The 24007-nt window shown below is 39.2% G+C and overlaps 1 protein-coding gene across 2 annotated transcripts in view; it reads left to right on the top strand.

The window, feature by feature from the left end:
- Positions 1 to 24007, top strand: part of LOC118506294 — a 58439-nt gene that overhangs the window by 9591 nt on the left and 24841 nt on the right. The window contains exon 2 of one of the 2 annotated variants that reach the window (XM_036043225.1): positions 18326 to 19509. In XM_036043225.1, coding sequence (XP_035899118.1) covers positions 19422 to 19509 — 88 coding nt within the window. In that variant the 5' untranslated portion in view covers positions 18326 to 19421. The remainder of the gene's footprint in view (positions 1 to 18325; positions 19510 to 24007) is intronic. The other variant, XM_036043226.1, reaches the window with a different exon arrangement.

Here is a 24007-nt window from a genome sequence, read left to right as displayed (position 1 = left end):
CTCACAAAAGCGGATGATTAATGTACATACATGTTTGTGCGCAGTTTATTCGTATTGACCAGGTTTATTATAACAAAAGAAAAAAAAAAACAGTTCTTAGTATCAGTACTTCTTGTTGATTGTTAAATAATGGAAATCGATTTTGTTTAAGTTGGTGGAAATACTGGAGTTGGAATTTTCAAAAGGATAAAAGTTGTATGATTTATTTTTTTATGTTTGACCACTATTTTTATGTTTGACATTGACTGTGGTGCAGTTTGTTTATGTTTAATTATCATTTTTAAATTCTCGGAGTATTTATAGACTCTTTTAGGCTCTTGCAAGCGGCTGTTAATATTATTTACTGTTTGAATTAAATCGTAGAGTATTGTGCTGAAGACAGATTTCCACCAAGCAAACGCTAAAACAAACCTATTTTTTAGTTTATTTCTTTAATATTTTAGTACCGTTGGATTCGTTCAGCTGTTTCATTTTATTCTTCTTCCTGATCTTTATGATTGATGTGAGTGTTATATCGTAGATTTGATTACAACGTTTAGTTATAGAGGCTATGGGTCTATGGGACCTCATTCACCTCTTTATGTTGATAGTTATGATAGGACTACACATGATCCTAAATTCAAGCCGATGAAGGTGAAGATAAAAGTGATTAAAGAAAAAGTAAGCTGCGGTCCAAAATGTATTAAACATGTTAACCTAGTTCTTTGGGTTATACAAGGGAATAACCTTCCCTGAATCCCTGAGACCTTAGGCCACAGGAGCCGTCCGGGGCTCCCTCTACGCAGGACTGACTACTTTGCTACGGGTAAAATGCCGATGCGACGATGCCGATGCAAAACGGCCAACGGTCGTTCTTATTGATTAAAAAAAAAAGAGTACGTCGAATGATATGAAAAGTCTTGGCTCTATTACATTTTGCTTAAAGATCAGAAATCGTGATCATATTCAATAGGATGTGTTCGATGTATCAAACCGTGCATCCTCCGATAAGAAAGCATCGCCAGCGAATTGTTGTGATCGTACCAGGTGATTGTTTGTTGATTAGTTTCGTGCCTATCGGTGCATTGAAACTATCGTTGCTTAATTGTTAACCACCGTTTGCAAGCGCAGTGTTTGTGTTTTTTTCAAACCCAAAATTTCACCTATTGGAAAAAAAACCGGGAGCAAATGTAAACTGTGCTCCTGTTACCTGTGAGCTATCGTTTGAACGTATTCCGGTCCAGAGGATCCACAGGTATCGAGTGCATCCATGGTACGCTGGTGAAATATGATGGTAAGAAATGTGTTCACACCAATCGACGTCACGTTTTGCCAGCTGCGTTCCGGGTACATTACGGTGATGAAATTGGTATGTGCCGTGGTCGCTTCCTCCGCGCTCGGTTAGTGGTCTATCGCCGTGCCTTGGGTAAGATGCTCGGCACGGCCAAAGTATTGCCAGCGGTTTTTTGCACATTCCTCATCAAACAAAGCGTACGGTGGGAACGGTACGGGAGCGCATTTGCATTCCACCGCATCAAGAGCTGCAGTCTTTATGTGTGCTAATAGCGAGCTTTCATGCTAGTTGAAAAATGCGAACGATGGTCCAGGGTTATGTATCGCTTTTTTTCCAACAAGAACTGCCCCAACAAAGGAAATAATTGAAAACGGGTGAATGCAAATCTAAAAACAAAACTGTGGAAGAAATAGTGCATAGGAAAATAATGCAAAAGTGTGATTATTTCTCAGCGCAGCACACATTTTTTAGTGAATATGGGTAAAACGGGATATTTGAAAATATGTTTTGGGTATGCGTTTAAAGAAGATAACATATTTCAGTTTTTTTTAGCAGAATCAAAAACGACAGATAGAGATGATCCCAACTTCTTGTTTGTGAGCTTAAATCGTTACCAATCGTGAGGTGGGGTCCGCACATCACGATGAAACTTTCGTTTAAAGCAATAACCGTCACGGAGAAAATTGAGGAACCGACAAGAAGAAAAATTGAATTGAGATTCTTGGAGAACCGTTCGTGGTAAACATTCATTTCCACACGTGTAGATTGTTTAATGTTCGATGACAGCTTTTTACGAGGCGTAAAGCAATGTATAAAAGGTTGCTGTTTACTTCAATTTTACTTACGTACGTTTTTTACTTCAGAACGAAATACGTTTTTTTTACTTCAGAACGTTCCATAAAGCGTCGGTGTTGGACAGATTTAAAGAAGCTTTATTTCGACATACGGGTGTTTTTTTCTGAACTATGCCGTGTTGTACGTCATTGCTGTTCAAATTGTTCAAGGTATATCCGAAGGAAATATAAAAGCTCGACCAAATTTGAGGACTTATATCTCATATTGCTTGGGAAGATGACAAGTTCTTGTGTCGTGATGGTCCCATGTTCTTATATCACTTTAGCACTCCAAAGATCTGTTCTCCAGCAAGGACCTTAACATGCAGTTGTGTGGTTGTTGTGGCGTTGTTACTAGTTGGAGCATTATTGCAAGTAATGAAATAGTTGATACATCCAATAGCAAAGTTATACTAATTGTGACGTACACGTGTATTTTAGATGCAGTTTCCTCCCGACAGCTAACGTCGGTTCAGAAGAAATATAATCCAAGTACCATTCCTGGGACTTCATTCACTTTATTTCTGCCATGAGGGTGTTCATTTGTAATTTATCCAGAACACAACAACAACAAAAATAATGTTGAAATTGATAACGCTTCTTGGCAAAACTGCACGCTGCACTCGTAGTGCACGGTGAGTTGAGCAAAGGTGTCTGATTCCCAGTAAACTATTAAGAACTCCCAGGTTCTGCGGTCGGAATAGTGAGGCTCTAACAATAATTGAGTTTTATTCTACCGTATGCGTTTTCTCCGCGATTTTCTTGAAATAGTTTGTGTTGGGGATGCATCTCGTGGTGTTTTTTTCCATAATATGTTTGAATTGGTTGAGTCGTTAGTAAGGACAAAAGAAGAGGAGGAATAAGTAGCTAAAAATAAAATGAATTTTTACAGAGACCTTATCAATTGAGATCACAGGCTTCATGGACGATTGTGATTAATGTTTTCATTACAATTAGTTGGTTCTACCTTATATTGCTCTTTGGCTGCTGTCAGGTTAAATTGTTTGTGAAGTCCATTTCGATGATACTTCAAAAGGAATTGGACATCAATATTACAACAGAAAAGCACTCTTATGTGTTGTTTAAATGGTAAAAAACAATGATGTGTAATGTTGAGCGGACCTGGGACAGTTCCTACAAAAAAAGTGATTTTTAATTTTCATGTTAAAATAATCAATGTTACTGAGTGCGCCTGTTGAGAAAGGGCACATAACACGACAGAAAATTAATCATTTCATGTGTTGAGCGTTCCCTCGTTGATTGAAGGAAATCAACTGTGCGATTCTTTTCCTGATAGTCACGGTGAACCTTTAACAAGTCGTTGTTTAAACAATTTGGATATTTGGATTTGTAAAATGCTTCAGTATTTATGAAACAGCAATCAGCGTAAAGCCCCGCAAATTTTTACTTATCTCAGCAAGTTGCATGCTATCTCGACGCTAGCGCAAATAACGCTGCCTCAACCTGTTGTCACACATTTGCATTGCACGTTTTGCCTGAGCCAATAATGGCGACGGTAAGCCCAGTTTGCTGCAGGATATTGCCTGCACGGATGTGTCTGATTGCAATCGTTGATGCAAAAGGAGAAAGTTTTCCGTCGGGTTTTCTATCCTTTGCCTAGTATTGGTGGTCATATTGAACTTACCTTACCCGAGTACCGAGCTACCGCCGAATGGGAGGAAGATGTTCGGAATGAATTTACAGTTGCACAAGACACTCGGGCGGAAGTTGTTGTGTGTGGTAGCTAGTTTGAAGCTTTTGCACCAAGCACAAGCACGTGGGTAACCGTCCTTGCTGTCACTGCTGAATGCTGGACTTGCCTCGTACCGAGCGAGCGGCAATGGAGGGAATTGTTTATATGTGTTGCGTAAAAACTAATAAATATATTCAAATTCATTCTTATTTGTATAACAAACCGCGAAGTTGCAGTGGAAGAAGGAAAGCTGCCAATTTGTTGTTTATATAAGACTTGTAGTTTGTTGTTATGAGTTTCGAGAAATTCAGACATACGCTGTTTATTTAAGATCTACGAAGACAAATAATTTTCTCTTGATAGGTGAAACTATAAAATGCCAAGCAGTTAAGACCCTTAAATTGTTTAAGATTAAAGCAACGCTTTCGACGTATCATGAAATCATCAAAAGCATGGAGTTTGTTATACAGACTTCTGCGGAAAGTCAACTCACAGTAAAAGTTGAAATGAATAAAACATTAACCTGGGTGGCATCATCGAGACCTATTATGAACTTGCTCAATCAAAACGTTCATCCGTCCTAAAGATTTCCGACGAGCTGTTGCAAACTGTAGCCGACGGGTGAATTCTCCGAACATGGGATGTACGAACAGCTGATCGAAGTGGAAATTCGGGTGAATATGTACCCTTGGGTACCAGTTCTTATCATGAGCTCCTTCCGATAGCATGTGTGGGATGTTAGGGCTTCGTTTAGCTATACACGTGCATCGGTAGGTCGTTTAAACATATCTATGAAATACTGTGGTTAGGCAACTCGAATGATGAGCTGATTGATTTTTTTTTAATTTAAACTTTAAGATATGAAAACAATCCGAAAGAAAGGCCGTTTTCGCATGTTTATTTTATTCGTGAGAAACTGGCTGGCCATACTGCTTAAAGCTTTTGGGTAGAAAATACATGACAGAGTATAATTCACATCGGTTCGAAGACATTTCCTTCTTCAAACCATGGAATGGATCCCTATCCCAAATGAGCTCCGCTGTATATTTTTCTTAGCGCAATTAAAATAATCGAGGCAAAAGATCATTTCATCAAAATAAAACAAACTGTTTCCAAAAGCTATTAAACTTTATTTTTGCCTTGAAAATAAGTATCAATGAATGCTAGTTAATATCACCAAATAAGAATCTATGCTGTAAGTGAATTAAAAGACTTAATAGCTAATCTTCTCAACCAATACATTAGTCGATCGTTTTCCAGTGCGATCCAGTCGATTACGATTACGAGGATGCTTACTGTTTAAGGTGTGTAATGTTCAGCAGATTGAGATTTATCACTCAAGTAAGCATGAACAGAAATGCCGTTTCTCATAAACTGCTCCAAAATCGGAGAGTTCAATTTGATACTATAAAGTAAATTCCGTTGTAACCTCCGATCGGGCGTTTGTTTGAAAAACCCGAAATCGATGAGTTAATGGATTGAATGAATCAAAATTGATAATAAATTATGTATCGATTGGGGCACGAGAAGTAAATAAAGTACATCATTCGTTTTGCAGAAAAGGAGTTTTCGAGAAAGCTGACAGCCTACGGACTCTTTGTTGGGGTGTTCATCCGCGATTTTGCAATGATTCTTAACCGAATACTATGTTGTTTGTAGGCCAATCTGTTTGATGTGAAATGATTTAAGCAAACCATCCAAACCAGGAGAATAAAACAGACACAGTTTATAAATCAAGTTGAAAGTGTGTTTGCGTGATTTTATAAAGTTTTTAGTTCTCAGAGAACATAAGAAAAATGGGGAGCTACACTTCTTTAGCCATCAGAATGCAAAAATAGAATAGTCCGGTGACATAATTCAAGCGTAAACAGTTGCTAAGTGACCAGAATTAAATTCTATTTGGATCTTTTCGCCCTTATGAAAGACAGGCTTTTAAGGTAGGGGAACAGTAAGGATGTCTGAAATGGCAGGACAAGACAACTCGCGGTTTCATGTGGAGTGTAGAACTTGGAAGACCAGATTCTTTAAACTATACTAGTACTGGGTATTGGTGGTTTTGCATTAGTTTTTAGAAGGGTGGCTTGGTTTTTATGAAAACTGAGTTATCATAATCAAAATTAAAGTCAATTTAATTTAAAATGGTCGATTGCCATGAGAAAGGCATCGATTTTATCATAGTGGAATAGTCAGATAGCATGGTGTACGGCAGCATCATCTGAATGTTGCATTCGCAAAGGATTATCCTTAATCTTCATATCCATAAGAATAATCCATTGAACACCATGCAGTTAATAGTAGCTGTAATCTCGCCCATAAAATCCACTGTTTAGGCCGATAACTATTGCTAAGCCTGCATAACTTACATCTGAATTACTTTATTTTCCTAACACAAACACGTTCTAGTGGCATTATTTTAACGCAGAAGTTTCGATCAACTGTGGCATATCAAACAGAAAAGTATTGGCAAGCGATTTGCTGATGTCACAGTCTGGACGCCGTCCAACAACTGATTTATCAGTGTAGGTTTGGCCGGGTCGAGACAGCAATGCTGTTTAAGCAATCGGCCTACAAAATAGATTGGCGCCATGGAAATAGTTTTCATCATCGACAGACTAATTGGCTCCACTAGAGTAAGGCTGTTCGCATAAAGATTGAGAATCAAAGATCTGACCAAAAGTTGGCCTATATTTAATCGCAAAAAAAGGTCAAATTGGACTATGCGCATCATACATATTTAAATGGAGGTAGCATTACAAGTTGAAAACGTTTGCAATGATCAGCTAAACAACCATGAAAATAATCTGAATTTAATCAGATGTAAAAAAAATCTTAAAATTCCAGCTGACTTATTCATCATTTTGATTAAACTGTGCGATGGTTATGTCGTCGTTGAACAAAGGTTATATAAAAACATAAATTTTAATTATGAGAATCAAAAAAAAGTTTGCTAAAATTTCTTATATTTTAGTAAATGTTCGTCGTATTCACTTTCACTTCTACACCGCATGAAAAAGTCCTCTTCTGATGCTGTCTCTTCAAGAAAAACGCCCCAAAGGAAAATATTCTGAACAGCGATTTGTTTACTTTCGTGTCTTCTCGGGCATTCCCTTCAGAAAAGATGCTTGAAAGAACCATCTTTCAACACTGACTCTGCACACTTTAAGCAGGTGAGCATGTACACCCAGTACCGTCCGAAGTTTTGTACCGTGGTCGGGTTCACAGACAGTGGTAGGATTTTTGCGTAGTTTGCAAATGAATTACACCTAGTGGTTTCCAACCGGATGCTCCAGTTCTCTCCGAGAGGACTAATTAATTTTTGCCTAGACCGTCAAAATGGCACCCACAAAATGAGATAAGTTGGTGGAGGGTTTTTTTTGTGTTCTGCGACCAGTCCTTGAACGCTGTTAGACGAGGAGATAGGAAAGGTGTGTGAGAAAGATTGGGAAGTACTGACGGAAGTCTTGTGCGCATTGTTGGTGTCATAGTTTTAGTTAGGAGGAAAAACGTTTAGGTGAAATAGATGAAATAGGGATTATTTTATGTATGGCACGAGCTCTTAAAAGATTCGTGAGTTTTAAAACAAATTTCAATTTTAAATTTAGATCGGTTTTGGTATAAATAACTTGAGAAGGTTATGATGAAAAGAAATAGTAATTAATGTTTTGAATTGAGTACCATTTTTATTTATTTACGTATTATTTTTTAAGACGGCTCAAAATCGTATTATTAGTATATCTTATGCTGATGCCGTACAATAAGCACCAGGCATTCCTCCCTGGGGTTTGCCTTATCCCGGGCAGGATTGGTTGTATATTGCTAAGACTACGTTTAATTAAATAGAATATTAAAAACAACATTTTAATGAAAAATCGCATCGTGGGTATTATTTTATGGGATAAAAGCAGAAAGAAATGGGTTTAAAGTAAAAGTACGGCTGAGATCTTTTCCCTTCCTGTTTTTTAAATCGCCAATTATGAGTTACAATTTAAATTATTATTTTTTCTTCTTCCTTGGCACAGCAACCTGGAAAGGTCTCGGCTTGCCATTACTGGCTTTCTGTGACTTGATTTTAACCTTAACAGGACAGTCAGCCCTGAGAGGCGGACTCTGGATGGGATTTGAACACCGGTCTTGCCGTGTGAAGACCGGCGCCGTTATCACCTTGGCCCTCATTTAATAAGTATTTTTAAAAAAGTAATCGTAGATCGCGATGATAATTTAGTAGTTCTTGAGTGTACGCAGAATTTTGCTGAGAATCGATATTGACGTATCCGTGGTAGAACGAAAAAACGATACCTAATAGACCACTGAGTCGATCGACTAATTACAAAATGATATGGTATGGTCATAGTCGCGACGTCGATAGCTAATACGGCAGAACCTGCATCAAATCATATCCGTTCCAGATCGTTCAATTTATTACTCCAGCAACGAGCAATCTATTGCAATCACTTCAGTCTTCAGACTATATACTTACATTTTGATACATTTTTCTTGGAAGAAAAGCATTCCTACAGTTGATTTACTTGATTTTTTGATCGGCAGTTCCAATAAATATTGAACGAATAGTAATTCGGTTTGAAATATGTGGTTTGTAGACCGAATTATTGCCAAAATGATCTCCTGTTGCATTGCTAATAGAGATAGAAACTCAATTTCGCTTTCATCACTTGTTTGTACTCGTTCTTCAAAGGAATAGTATAAAATTGTTTTTGAATTAATCATAAATTGCGATTGGCCAATTATTGACCAACACTGAAGCTCTGATAAAGTGATGAGGAAGTTATCTTATTAGGATCGAAAAAAACTAAACAATTTTTTAATTTAAAATAAAATCTACCACGCAACGTCTTCTCTGCTCGTTGACATTGCACATCTGCTGAAAGGACACTTGTTTTCGGTACACAATTATGGTACACCGAGCTACCTGAACGCAGTGTACTTGAACGCCAAACGATGTATGTTTTTAATTAGCACTGTAGCGTTTGACTACAGTTAGCTTGCTCCTTACCACAAGGTTGTGAGAGGTATTTGTTCCGTTTTTTTACTCCCACTTCTCTTCAAAATTTATCTTTATGCCTTACCGAGTGGAACGAACACAATTATGCACAGACTGTAGGTATGTGATGAATGCTTGAAGGCAATCGTGTCAATCAAGAAAACTGGCTTAACAGAGAAACGCAACGTAAGGAAAATTTCTTCCGTGATGTACTTTTAAAAATTATCTCGGTGTTATGATTAGCTTTTATTTTTTTGTAGAGCGCAAGACGTTGGTTTTTTATGGTAAAATAAACTATTTGGTGATTCATTCCCATCAGGACCGTTCCAACGACCGGTTGACTACCTTGATATGAGTAAAATAATTCTTTAAAGTTGATATCCATGAAAGAACTAATCTAAACGATCAGTTAGTAAGCTATTTTATGGCTTGGTTGTTGTCCCTGCCATTTTCCTCAGCCGAATAGTTAGTCAAACTGATCCATCAGACCACTCCAGACCCTACGTGTCGCGTAAGCTACAATGAAAAATGAGATTCACGCAGAATCGTGTTCGGAAGAGGCAAAAATTCAGCAAGAATTTATTCTTTTTTACTGTTTATCATCAATTTTTTAATTGCATTTCAGAACTTTATTTAATAGGCAAAAATTTAACCATTGTCATTATCATTTAAATTTCTGTAAGTCTCTGAATACTATTAGAAGTAGATTAAGCAATCGTTTTCATCGATCGAGTTTGATATCGTGCATCGACTTCATGGGCATACCGTAGCCGAATAATCGATAAAGCAATCAATTATGTAAATCTACTGGCTCGTTAAATGACTATTAATTTAGACATGAGCGAAAAGAGCGTTGAAATGTTTGGCGAAGCAGTGAGGCAATGAACGTCCAGTAAAGTGAATGAAAAGTTAGAGCGTTTGCATTAATAGAGGACTTATTCAATTTAAAGTTTTTATGTGATTATTCAGTGTAAGTTGATACAGTATGTTTTTTATACAATATCAAGTATGTTCTGTGAAAGTTTTAATAGGAGGATCCAAAGATGAATATGGCTTGACCCGATTTCGATTTCTTTTTACATCAAGAACTATTTGACTGACACTTAAAATGAATCGTTTAGGGCCAAGTGTCTATGGTATCGGTTGTTTAAATTGATCTCAGGTGCGTTTCACCCACCAAGGATGTCGATAATTGTGATCAACATCATACATATCTTTCCCAGAAAACTAATGCATAAGATCCTATTTCAGAAGGCATGTTGTTGAAGGATCAATCAATTAATTTGAGTTGTTTTCTTGGAACTACTGCTGCTGCTATTTGTCCTTCCGCGAATCTCAGACAGGCAATGTAATCGCCCCACAATGTAAGTCATATGACAAGCTATCAGATCCGTTGATCATTGCATCCTCAAGATTTGATAAGATATTCAAGGCGTAATAGGAAGTATGTTTATGATGATGAAATTAATATTAGAGAAATGTAAATGCATCGATTTGGTAAGAAACTGCAAACCAAAAGTGTATCCTCGGGTTGTTTAATTATTGAAAGGCTCGTAGAAATATTACAAGTCGACAGATAGTGGCAAGTTCGATAAAAAAAATTATCTCGCTATTCCTATCGTTGGTACACCCTTCAACATAACATGTGTCGTGGTTGATGGTAGCGAGTACCTACCAGTGCATAATATTAAACAAATCACTTTACTGCGAAGCACAACTCCCAGCTATGAGTTAAAAACATAGTTTCAACCATAATGGATACACATTCATCAGGCAAATCTGTTTTTTTTGTCTGGCTCGTTTAATGGTGAACAGTGATGTGAAGTGCATAAAAACATGACATCCATCATGCACTTTTTTTCTACAAGTTTAATCATATTTTTTTCCCTCAGCTCACAGTATTGTGATTTATCATCGTACAAATGATTATTTGTGATGCAAATAAATAATGAATAAACCACACGGTCGCCACAAACCAAATGATTGGAGTGTTTCGCGAGCGCGTAAAGAGCGAATGCGTTTGGAAGTGTATGACATTATTAGATGGCTAATAGAGTACGTTATATATTTAGCGTGTGGTTTTATGCCGGTGGTGTTGTAAATATTCCGGCAGTAGGGGGTTAATATTAAACAAAGTGTACAATTGAATGAGCATGTTGACACTGAAACACCCTTACAATGTATGCAGGAGGTATTTAAAATGTTTGGAAGCGAATCTCGTTGGAAATTCTATTTCTCTGCAGCACTTTAATCAAATGCGTATATTTTAAATCATTGAAAAATATTACTGTTAGTGGGAATGCTTTGTTTTCCCCTCCCCCCCAAAAGCTGCAATATTAAATGTGATTTTTACAAATGTATCACAATAGCCGAAACTCTTCTTGAGATTGAGTTGTCTAAAATATACTTTATCTTTATAGACATCCTACATTTGTTGCCTGAAATGAATAATGTTTTCTTCTTCTTCTTCCTTGGCACTAAAACCTCGAGAGGTCTCGACCTGCCATTTCTGGCTTTCTGTGACTTAATTTTACCCGTAGTAAAGTAGCCAACCCTACGTACGGGCAGGCGGTCTGGATGGGATGTGAACCCCGGCCCTGCCGTGTGAAGACTGGCGCCGCTGTCTCCTCGGCCACCGGACCGCCCCGAATAATGTTTTGATCAAATAAATTATTTAACAGTTTTAATTTAGTTGACACACAGACGCGAGAATTTATCACCGGTTCGCATACCAGCTAGATCGGTATGTTGTGAATAATTATACACAAACCAGCAGCAAAAATGGCGCAACAGATTGTTTCTTGGTACGATACGCATCAATTAGCGAATTTGCTAATTACCCGCAAGGCACAACCCAGAACGATGGTCACAGCATTGTTGCCTCATTAATAACAAACCTTTTAATTGAACGCAAACATGCGTCGTATGCTTTTCCGGGTATTTCATCTAAATATCGCGACATGTTGTATTAGTTGTAGCAGGATCCCATGGTGGTTGAGGATATATTGTAAATAGCAGGATGAGAAATTAGTATTCGTTGATTACATGAAACTAATCAGCTTTGAAGCGGTGAGACATTTTATTTATTTTATTTAAATTTTTAGTATTACGGCTTGACGCCGTATTGCCGGACAGTTTATTTATGCTACAATAATTATCTAATAAAACGACGTTTTGATTACTATGCTTTTTGATCAGCTTTATAGGACTAAATTTAATAGACGTATTCTTACCATATAGTTGGATAGTCACTCCTCACTACGGGAGAACAGCTCTAATGAGATTTGAACCCCGGTCCTACCGTGTGAGTACCGGAGCCGCTGTCGCATTTACTGGTCACTCAATTTATCAAATTTATGTTTTACTATTTTTAAATATTTTAGATGGAAATTTCCGTTTTTAGATTTTTCATGTCTTGAAATCCTTGTGGCGCTCCATGGTCTCATGGACATTTACTTTTACTTTCGGTGGAATCCCTTCTGCGAAAATTTCCAGGTCAGAAAATATTGACAATACTGTAAATATTGTAACGATTGAAGATAGCTGGAATGACGTTTATAGAACGTTTAAATGGTACAAAGAGTAAAGTATGAATCTCCAACACGCTGTTTTAAGGGGCTAAACCTTAGTTAGAGTGTGTTTCTCCATTCAATTTTTAGTAATTCAAGTAAAATGCATTGTGTCTATGAGAGCTATGAGATATTACAGCTCAAGACAGATAACGGCTTTAAATCCAAAAAACTAGGTGCTCTTTGAAAATAAGGCTAGGAAGCAGAGTAAAATATTAAATTTAGAACATCATCTTCATGGGTTTTTCTTCATCTTCATCTTTTTCAAGGGTTTCAGACAAGCTGGGGGAGCTTTCAAGACAAGTTGGAGCACATCGTCCCCAAAAGCAAGTAATTTTTTGGCCTGCTAGAATATTTGACGGGGGCATTTAGCTTATCCGACTTTCTGATCCGACGAACTGGTGCTTCTGGAGTCCATCCATGGAAAATTCAGCAGGGCACTATGTTCTTAGAATACTACTGTAGATGATAGAGGTCACTGTGTGCTCTTTGACTTAGCTACACTGCGACAGCGTGCTGGCAACATGCAGAGGTCGTAGCGAGGCTGCTACGCGGCTCTGCTCTCTGCGACCAAAATTTATGTACTGGCGAGAACACTCCGAGATTACTTGGCGTAGATCAACGCCGTTCCCATTTCGGTTTTTCTGATCCCTTACTTGCTATGTGTCGTGAATTCAATGTTGTAGTCCTATTCTTGTTCAGCTCTTTGCATTTCAACATGATTTCAAAATAAATGATAAAAATATTTTATTCATTTTTTCATTAGAAGATATTTCGATGTGTACATTTTTGTGATAACATGCTCCGATTTGTCAAACTGTTATTGTCAAGTGTGTTATGAGGCAGCAACTGTTCGTAATTTGCAATGCGTCGCAATTGTTGTATTTGCTTGCTTACTTGATAGTCTCAAACTTACGTCCGTCTAAGTACGCGGTTGATCACAAAGAGAGCGATTGCGCTTCTGAGTTTCACTCAATTTGACAGCTAGGGTGTCATCTCTTTTTGGCCAGGGTTGTCCTCAATAATGATGGTGCAAGGACTTAGTACCAGTGATGCCTATCTTTCACATTACAAGACTGGGAGTCGTCCATAAAATAGAATATCCAGTTACGTGTCAAATTTAATCAAGGAAGCCAGAAAGGGTAGACCAAGACCTCTGAATATTGTAGATTGCTCTGAAAGAAGAGGATCATGCAATAAGACTAATGTGCATTATAGGTTTAATCGATTGTCGAAACAGAATTCCTGTCAAATAGGTGTTAATGTGGGATTAACATTGCATACGACACCCGCTGTAGATGGGTAGGCCACGTGTAGAGTGATCAATCCCGAAAGTTCTGCATAATTACTAGAAGTGTTTCAGATTTTCTTGGCTTTTTGCTGGATAGACCAAGATCTTTTCTTATCAGTGGACGCTTGTATTTATTGACGACACTTTTGAGACGAATCTCTTGAGTCAAGCAAATTATAGCTTGCTTTGCTTGAGTCAAGCAAATTAAACTGTTCTTCTGAATGAATCAGAAAAAGTATCTAACAATGAACTCTTGATCAATTGTTATCTAAATCTGACAGATTCTCTCAAAAGACTTGAGGATACCAAGTTAAGGTTTTTTAATATTTTGCTCTTATTAACTAAGGGTTGGTTGCTAAATAGAGATGGCAAAATCTAAAAGAGATAGTACCTCTTTAGGTTTGTGTTAGCATAAACCTTCATTGTCGGGCGTATTCCGTGCCGTCGTTTGCTTATCGACGTATATTTCCGGACCGCAGGATCGCCTGGGTGATCCTTGATTGACTCGGTTTTCATCACATTGCTATTAACGCTACCCTTACAAACATGCCACATGCAGCTGTGCCTGCTTATGTTGATTCCGAATGCTGAATAAAGCTTAAAAATTATGTCCTCTTTTTTGGATATTTAATGACATCGCCTGAAATGTATTTATTACTTGCCATTGTTTTATTTGTCGTTATTTTATCATAAGATATAAGATCCATCGAAGGTTTGATGTGTGATGACCCGAAATGAAAAGGCCAAGAAATGCAAAAACCTATGAAATTGAGGAAAAAAGTCACCCAAATAATGCGTTGATTCAACCTCACTATTCAAACTACTTGCAACCAGTCAGATTTTAAGGTCGTTTTTAAGGAAGTCATTTCAACCCTTTGTAAAGATCCCGTTTACACTTTTCCCAGTAGCTTTGGCACATTACTCTCGTTTTTCTTCTGACGGCCACCACCCGACACCGCGGCAATGATTGTTGCAGTTGCATTCATCGCACGTACATGGTACCGAAGCCACCGGCACTGAAAGGAATAAAAAATGACGTTGATTCATTTTCAACAACACTCACCTCGCGAACACTTGGGAACTACAAGAAAGGCACCGTGGGCAGTGCGGGGCTGTGTTGCCTGCACATAATAGGTTCGCGAAAGCAGTGAAGTGCATTCGTGAAGTGTAAAAATGTTGTCCTCGCCGTTTGAAATGCGCTGGTAAATGCAAAACAATTGAAAATAAATTCGTATACGTGCCATTGCATCGTGGGACGTGATGTCGGTTGCGGTCAAGACGATTTGCCGTCTCACGTACGCGCGTGTTAGTTAGGAGGTGGTAGCAGCAGTCGTTAAAGCTCGTGCTTTATTTATGAAGATCACATCCGTCGTGATCACATCGTTTTGCACTTTTCGCATCGTATTGTTTTGCCAACCCAAAGGCTTACATTTACACAGTGATGTGCGGTCGTTTTGCAAATTTTGTTGCTTGGGGTACTGTGGACCGATAACAATTGGTTGATTGTTTTTTTTTTTTATTTGCAAAAAGCTGTAACTTACAAAGATTATTTTTATTATTCTGTTCTAAGATATTATTTCAAATTCAAACTCAAAAACCTTCTCTAATTAACCATTCAAATTAAGCTCTTGTTCATACTATTCAGACGTCGATTATTTTTTGCGAGAGACTACAACAGCCAATGAAAAATCGCACTAAGTCAATGACGACGGGTACATATTCGCAGTTGATTTTGCGTGTGTGTATAGAGCATCGGACGCCTTACATAATTGTGTAGTACGTCCATTTGCCTTTCGCTAGATCAGATGCACCATGCTCCAACATGGTGGAAAACAATGTCGTAAAGCCATCCGTAATATTAGAAATTGTAATCGGCCGACCGTCTCTCGTTCAACCCGCCTAACAAACCATTCTGATGCAAACATACATTATTCGACCTCAGCTGGTGAGCGGCTTTCCTCGCCGGCCTTCTTGCGTGCACCGTCCCTCGCCTACTCCACTGTTGGGACATTGCCAATCCTGGATTCTAGCCCATGGATAAAGGATAAGATAGATTAAGGTCGGTCAGTCGAGCCGACGGTTTCGTATGCAATTTCTAAAAGCTGTACTAATCGATATTTTATGTTCCGTGTGTTGTTGCACTCTGAAGCCCGGGGAAGAAATGGCGACAAACTCACTGGAGTGCTCACATTTGTTTAATTTAATCTACACGAAAAAGCGATCACGACGGTTGAGCCTCACTTGCAACCGTACCGGGGGTGGTGTAGCATCTTCGAAAAGTGTGTTAAAAGTTCCCGTTTTGGAAGCAGAACGACGTGAAACGAGTGTGATCTAGATCGAGGTGTCTCTTGTCAGAGCGCTACTCACAGAAAGTCTTTATGGAAACCAAACTAATTAAAACTGCATCACGACGCGCCGACGGGGTACGACATGATGTGTTCACTGTACAGAACGAGAACAGTGTCAATACAACTTAAAATTGGACTCGCATTTTGTGTGTGTCATCGTAGCGATTTGGGAGTTTAAATGTGAGTTTGTGGTATTGATTTGATTGTTTGATTTAATTCGATGGGAGCCCTCATTTGTATGTTGAGGAAATTCAGAGTAGAAGGAATAATAAAAAAGCTTTAACAATTGAAAGTAAAAGTTCCATAAATTGTGGATTACAATTGGAGTTACATACTTCTTTCTTCCTGAATGCGAACCTTGACCGGGGCCTGGATTCCAGGTAGCACGCTAATTACAAGAAGAGCCTTCTAAAACTAACCGTCTGACTTGAAGCTTAGCAAATGAGTGATAAACTCTCGAGTCTCTGAATACATACACGTGGAAGCACCATTTAGAACAAATTAACCTTCTCTCTGTCCAGCACCAGAACACGCACACACTCGCTACGATAGGAGAAAGCTTTAAAATGGGCGGCAAAGTTGGAAAGCTTTGTTGGCAGTTGAAAGCGGGCGGGTTTGTTACTATGAGTTTACCGCAAAACTTTCTCCCACCGCTTCCCCCATTTTCGAGTTCCTGGAACGTGTGTATGTGACGAAAGCAACAGTTTTTCCCGTACCGCAAGCAGCAGTCAACTTTGTCATCGCTTTGTTAGTTGTGTAAGCTGGCATTCATCCTGACGGTTGCCAAGACTTGCCAGTGGATGAGTGTGTGAAGGTGTTCCGTTGTGGTTGTCGGTTAGATTATTTGTGGGGTTTTTCTAGTGACGTTTCAAGAGTTGGGTGTGTGTGTGCGTGTATTTGTGTTTTGTTGTTACCACTGAGGTCGTGGGTAGTTTGTTTTATCGTCTGCTATTTTTATTACGTGATAGCATTGCTTTTTCGTTGGATTTTTAAAAGCTTTTGCGCTAGTGGTTGTACAAACAAAGACCTACCTACCTAGGTAACAATTAATGGAATTTTTTTTTCGATATATTTCATAAAAATCCTTCACGTAAGTTCACTCACCAACTGGAATAATATTATTGAATTGTGTAGCGTATTGATGGCTGTCTGTAGCCTCAAATTATATAAAAGTATAAAGCGTGAATTTTAAAGTTTTAAATATTTCTTTAAGTTTTAATAAAACAAATATACCATGTAGATACTTCTTATTAGGAATTTTCAAGGATCCAAAATCGCTACTTAACTTTTTGCAATTATCGGATAAGCTTGAGCTTTTAAAAAGTAACGGATATTGAAGAACACTACTCTACGGTCGATAAAAACTCAAATGATACTTTTGTACAGCCATATTTTATCCATCCAGCAGTCCGACCTCCTTACCGTATATCATGCACAAGGACACAGGAGCAGATGATCCTTCCATATTCAAATTAGTGTAAAACCGGTCGGTACGGAACCGAATGACCAGGATGAGTTTTACCGGAGCAAAGTACTTAGATTAGATTTATCGATACTGGGGAATTAGTTCTTGGCAAGTTCAACACGGTGGCAGAGCAGACCGAATGAAGCGGACCGTAGTGTTTTGTTCCCTGCAAACTCACTTGCAAGCTTTACTTGTGACTTGTTGCATAGTAATGTTGGTCCAATATTTTGTGGAAAAGCCTGATACAAATTATCTCATCCGTAGCAGGTGCATCCAATATTCTCAGGAGATTCGGTTTGGTTTGGGGAACTGCCTGGGATGATCGTGCAAATCCTGCTTTAAGGATAAAGGAGTGACGTGTTCCAATGAGATTTTTTCATTCAATTTGCTGCTAATAACATGTTTAGACATAATGCCTTTTGTGAATGCTGTATTATTACATAGGATCAAGCATTTTGGGAAGTCTTTCTTTCTCACGATGGAGACGCCTAGTACTTCTTAAAATCAGTGGATGTAGGATGAGAATTGCATTTTATTTTATTCCGTTAATTTGAACATCTTTTTCTTCTTTGGAGCTCGAAGAGTCTTGGTCTTCTATTCCTGGCTTCCTTAACTTACCTTCATACGAGGCTCAGGCGTAGATAGTTAGTCCTGTTGAGAAACAGCTAACCCGAAGCTATGCTGTTGAGAGAATCCAGAAGGGATTCGATGCCCAGTTATGCCATGTAAAGCCCGGTGGCGCTATCAATTTACTCAATGAACCATTCTAATAAGAAAATGCATTTCTTTGTTTAAAAGTTCCCCTAAATTGCGACAAACATACTAAAAACTTTACTCATCATGTTTCTTTGCAGGATAGAATCAGACGGTCATTTCTTTAAATTTCCCTGCATTCCTTACGAACAACACATCAGCCCGAATTTTCCCCTACATGTAAGGGAAGCTGCCGTTAGTTATAATGACAACAAAATCTCCAATATCGTCCATCTGTGCGTTCTTGCATCCAAACACTCCAACAACTGGGTTAAGGACATTCATTCATATGGAGACGCCCGAACAGCACCCGATTGTAAGCGTCAGGCTTTCGGCCCAGTTCATTCGTGAAGCTTTCGGTCGTTCGGCCATACGAACAGCTGATTACGGACGAACGCGAATGTGACTCGCAGAGTACGAATCCCTTTTCGACCAGTTCTTGTCGTGAGCTCGTTCCGAAAGGACACCAGTGCTACCGTGAGCGTGAACGTTTGTGCGAAAAACTTGCGAAGCTGTGGGGAAAACAAAATCAAGCAGAATAAAGCGGATGCTTATTTTTGCAGTGTATCGGAGCTTAATAAATAATTTGTGCAGAAGGTGCCATCCATCAGGTCATCTAAAAACCCAACAGTCGGTAAAGTTGGGCATTGACGTCATCAACAACAACAACACTTTTTCGGTGCCGGTTTTGTGTGGGTTCCGTTGAAGTGTAAATTTTTAACTGAAATCGGCTCTTCAGTGCTTATTATTGCAACCCCGTAAAATGTGTGTCCCTAAATGAGTTTGATTCAGCTCTTGCTCCCAGCAAAAACATCAAATGGTGTGGTGATGATGATGAGAGTAATGTGTGAAAAATAGATTATGGAATGATACGGAAAATTCGGCTAAAGTGCGTTTAAATATTTCATGAAACACAAAGTGTGAGCGGTGTGTGTGTGTATGTGTGTGTGCAAGAATGGTCTCCTGTGTGTGAATGGAAAAGTGCCACCGGGTAAATGGATAAGGAAGGTTAATCGTTTTCTAAGCATTCGTACGGATGTGGTGTATTTACCGAAGAACAAGCTTATACCAGAGCATCATCATCTCGGGTAAGCGTGTTTGTGCGAGCGTGTGAATACGTGTAAATGGAAGGTAAGGGAGAAAAGATTTAAAAAGTTGTGATTGTGTTGGTTAATGTAAAACAAAAAGGAATTCGCAATGGAGATTCGACAAAGAGCTGCCGACACTCGGCAGAGTGTGAAAGGCGCAACAATTACCGTGATGCTACTGCTTCTGATAGTAAAAGGTAAGGAACAAGTAAACAAATAAACAAACAATCCGTATTCTGTTTAACAGCTTAATTTAGTAGAAATATTTCCCCAACACAAATTCAAATACCAGCTGTGAACCATATAATCGTGATATATTGAATGCGCCGCTGGTCGGAATCTGCTGTGCCCATCAATCTGGATTGAAAACAGGCGCATACATACAAAAAAAGAGTCCGTCTACGGCGCCCAACTGAAGGAACGGTTGTTTTTGTTGACAATAGCCACAATGATCGTTTGCTTGATTTTGAGATTATTTTAAACAATAGTAACTTTTTTATATAAAATTTTAAAAGGAGAAGAAGAAACATCGTTCCACAATTTTTTTCTACAATTGAACAAAAAACCTGATGAAAATTAATATTATTTTTGAGTGCAATTAATTTAAAAATTGATAAAAAATATTCAACTTATAATGCCTTCCTCAGTTCTCTCGCTAAACCTCCCGACAATCGGTATAGCGGGTCAAAGCAGTACAATCCGATTGAATTAACTCGGCCCATCAATCTTAGCTACAGCGCAATATTGCTTGATTAAATGACTGTTCTGTTTACGATTACGCTTACGCCCGCTTGCGTTGGGAGAAGAATTTTGATTTCGTTTCACTTTGATGGAAATTAGAAATGCAAAAATAAATTTAACTTTCACCAAAGTTTCGTTCCGGCCCCGGTTATCTTCGGTATCATCAACGTATCGAAACAGGGGCGCACAGGCGTGTAAAGGAGTACCTGTGTTACCGATTGTAAGGCAAAATCCTTACAACCTTCCAAAACTTGGTGTAAGATCGGGCACGGTGATGGATCGATTTTAAAAGGACGTGCGGAGGGACGATATATTCTTTGCACGTTTGGTGGTTTTCTGTTCGCACACGGGTGGTTGATCTTTGGTTGGTGAGATGCTGCTGCTGCTGCTGCTGCTTGGTAGCTCGGAGCTATTTCCGTCCAATTTAGTCCAACTCCTGGCCCGGTGCCGGGTGTTTCTGTAGCGAAGACACAACATGGTGATTCGATTGTCGGAGGCGTAGGTATCGATTGATGGCTCATTTGTTACTCGGTAGCCGAAATTAATTTAATTCAGTGCGGTTGACAGCCGCTTGGTTCTGGGTGTGATATAAGGAAATAAATTAAATTCTTACTTTCCGAGCTTAAACGAAAGTACAATCGGTCCAAAAATCAATTACTGGTGACAATTCTTTCCCATTGCTCGATGGAACCGTTTATTGATGCGAAACTCACATTGAAGCCATTTTATTCTCATTAACAATAGAACAAGCTGAAGCGAAGATCCGCTTAAATTTGCCTAGCTAAAGTCATCGGGCTAAAGATTGCAGAAATAGAACCCAACACCAAGTTGTACACGAAAATTGGGCTGTACTACAACCAATTCTGCCCACACCACCAACAACATGTGGCTGTAGTTATTAAACGCTCGTTTTGAGCTCGCTTGTGTGTCCCTTTGTGCATGACCTCATTCCTGCTCATCGCGTTTGTTGTCATCGGTTTGCTCCACTTCCAGAACGGTGTCACGGAACGGACAAAAAGCATAGCAGGCAACGAGGAGCAAACGAAAAAACAACCTCCAGCCAAATATATCATCAAAAGATAGATTTGTTTTCGACTTTCCTATGAGCGGTTAACGAAAAACAAGAGCCAGCGAGCAACAAAAAAAAAGCAAACTCCAGCAACAATAGATTCCCTAGGGATTATTCCAAACGGGACATGTTATTTGAAAAGCATTTTCTCTTCTGTCTTGCCAGCATTTTCCGGGCACAAGGTGTTTGGAGGTTGCAAGCAGCTGTCTGTTGCCTTCCCTCGAGGAAAGCGGTTTGAAGCGGGTGGGTTCGGTTCGGTACGGTTCGTTTCCGGTTCACCAGGCAGTGAATCATTTTCCGGAATGGAAAACCTGTCTATTGCACGGTGCAACACGCACCCACACAGGATACACCAAACAAATTGTTCGTTTGTTTCTTTATCTTGCTTATCCCCGGCTCCCTTTGGCCGGTTGGTTCTGCGTTACATTTGAAATTAATTCCCGTTCCCGTATCCTGAGGGTTTTGCTTTAGTGGATGATATTTGTAGCGTTTTGTTTCAGCTATGATATGTTATCTGTACGGTGTTGTGCACGGTTAGTAAATCATACCAGTGGTTTTCGTTTATTCGGTTGGCCCTTACACGTGCCTGAGTATTTTAATGGAAACAGAAAGATTGGTTTGGTTTTGATGTTTTTCATTTTCATTTCTTAATTGCATTTGGGAATAGCTGTGCCAATGTAGTTCTCACGTTTCATTTCCTGTGTTGTTATTGTTGTCCAAAGTGGATGTTTTAATGTAAATAGCAGAGTGTCATAGTAAAGTTATTTTTATATAGTTTTTATATAGGAGGATATAGTTCCTGAAATGTTATCAACTCTGATTTTTCTTATCGAAAACTATTAAAAGTAATGTAGCGCAGTAGTGAAGAAAGTAAGTCCTAGCTCGTTTACATAGTGAAGGCTGTAGAGAGATCAGAAGATCAGTAAAGTAGTCGGCCTGACGTACGGGAGTTGGTCTTGATTTGAACCACGGTCTTGCCGTGTGAAGACCGGCACCGTTATCGTCTCGTCCACCGCACCGTCCCATCGTTTCCTACAAGTCTATATTTAACATCACGTAGTTAAAATTGATGGCACAGGCCAAAGCCGTGCCGATCTTCACCCGGGAGGACTGGAGATCAAATCCCATCCAGACCGCCTCTTCGGACGCAGGGCTGACTACTTTAGTACGGGTAAAATTAAGTCACAGAAAGCCGGAAATATCATGCCAAACCCTCTCGAGGATGTAGTTCCAAAGAAGAATTAGAAGTTAAAAAAGATAGTCCTTGATTGGGAGGATCAGTTCCGATAGAACTTAGTATCAGCTCTAAAGTGTGAAAGCCTGGTGCCATTCATGAATCACTTTGTTTATCGTGGTTTATCACAACCGTATTCTACTGAATCCTTTTTGATCTAATAAATATGATGGTATAGGTTTGAATGGTTACCTGAAACTAATTTATTTATTTATTTATTTATGTATATATTTAAGTCTTGTTTTACAGATCCACAAGCACATTCCTTAAACCCTTAAATCTATTGACTAACCTAGTTCATGGAAAACGGATGAATTGGCCAGAGCGAACAACCCTTTCAGGCGCATTCATGTTGATGCTCGAGAGAAGAAAGATAGCACCACTTTCCCCTCTCAATATTTTGGCCATAAACACACATTGCGCTACTTCACATCTATGTTCCAATGGTGAAAGTCCCAGAAGGAGACATCTGGCGTGATTTTCAGGCATTTCACCACGCCAAGGAATATGTCGAAGGGCTAAGCGAGTAAAGCGCCGCTGAGCTGATACCAGTTTGTTAATCCAGACACGATGATTTGGGCTCCACGTGACGCAATTAAACTCCAGTATGGGTCTTACCAGCGCTACAAGTATGGCTTTTAGGGTCGGTAAAGTGATTTGCCTGTTTGATCATGAATCCTACCATTCTGTTTGCTTTGTTTACGATGTTAAAGAAATGGTCATGGAATGTTAACTTGCTGTCCAGTATGGTACCGAAATCGCGAACAGTGTAGCATCTGTCTAACTCTTGATCACATTTATAATAGTCATTCCTCACAGGACAAAGTTTACGAGAAAACTAATACAGTAACATTTATCTGTATCGATCTCAACGAGATAATATTCTATACCAGGGTTGATGTTGAATACTTTGTTCTCGAATATTTCGAATAGCAGCTTACCAAGGAGGGTATAATATTAAAAAGGAGTGGTAAAGACGATTTTTTCTAAGTGCACCTCGTCACGAAGTCGAGCTGTGACAATTTGGTGAGGTTTATCGGGCGTCTTAGCTTCATGATCACCATTAGTCATCTAACAGCTAAAGCGACTCTTCTATTTTTGAACGATGATCTAATACCTATTGCCGCAACATGTTCTTCCCCGGAGATCAAGCCACCGCTACAGTGTAAAGCCGGGATCACAATTGATGACATGGTTCTCCCTGCTGACATCTTGATAAGCCCCTAACTCGGTCTCAGCCGTACTTTTTTTGATGCGAATATGTCTCTGCAGCCGACGGGTAAAGATCTTTCTTCCCGTTTATAGCACAACAATCGTTTCCCCACAGTCAGCTCTTCTCCGACCTAGGTATAGGCATTCATACGACGTCTTACAGGGATGAAGCGATGGTACTCACACATCGCATGATCAGGTGTCTCTCATAGCTATGTACAATCTGGATAGTTTGCCTCTTGAATAAGGTTCATCCGCTCTATGTGGAAGAAGCCGTGCCCTGTCATCAACTGTGTAGTGAACAATTCAACATCAACAAAACGACCAGACAGATGTCACTTCCAGGATCGTTCATACACATGTTAAATCCCATGCATAACAGTAAAGGTGGCATGGATGGCATGGAATTATATCATGTCAAACTGTTTATGTTTTGTGC

The sequence above is a fragment of the Anopheles stephensi genome, chromosome 2, assembly GCF_013141755.1.
Source record: "Anopheles stephensi strain Indian chromosome 2, UCI_ANSTEP_V1.0, whole genome shotgun sequence".
In the NCBI taxonomy this organism is placed as follows: Eukaryota; Metazoa; Arthropoda; class Insecta; order Diptera; family Culicidae; genus Anopheles; species Anopheles stephensi.
This window is presented reverse-complemented; position numbering and strand designations above follow the sequence as displayed.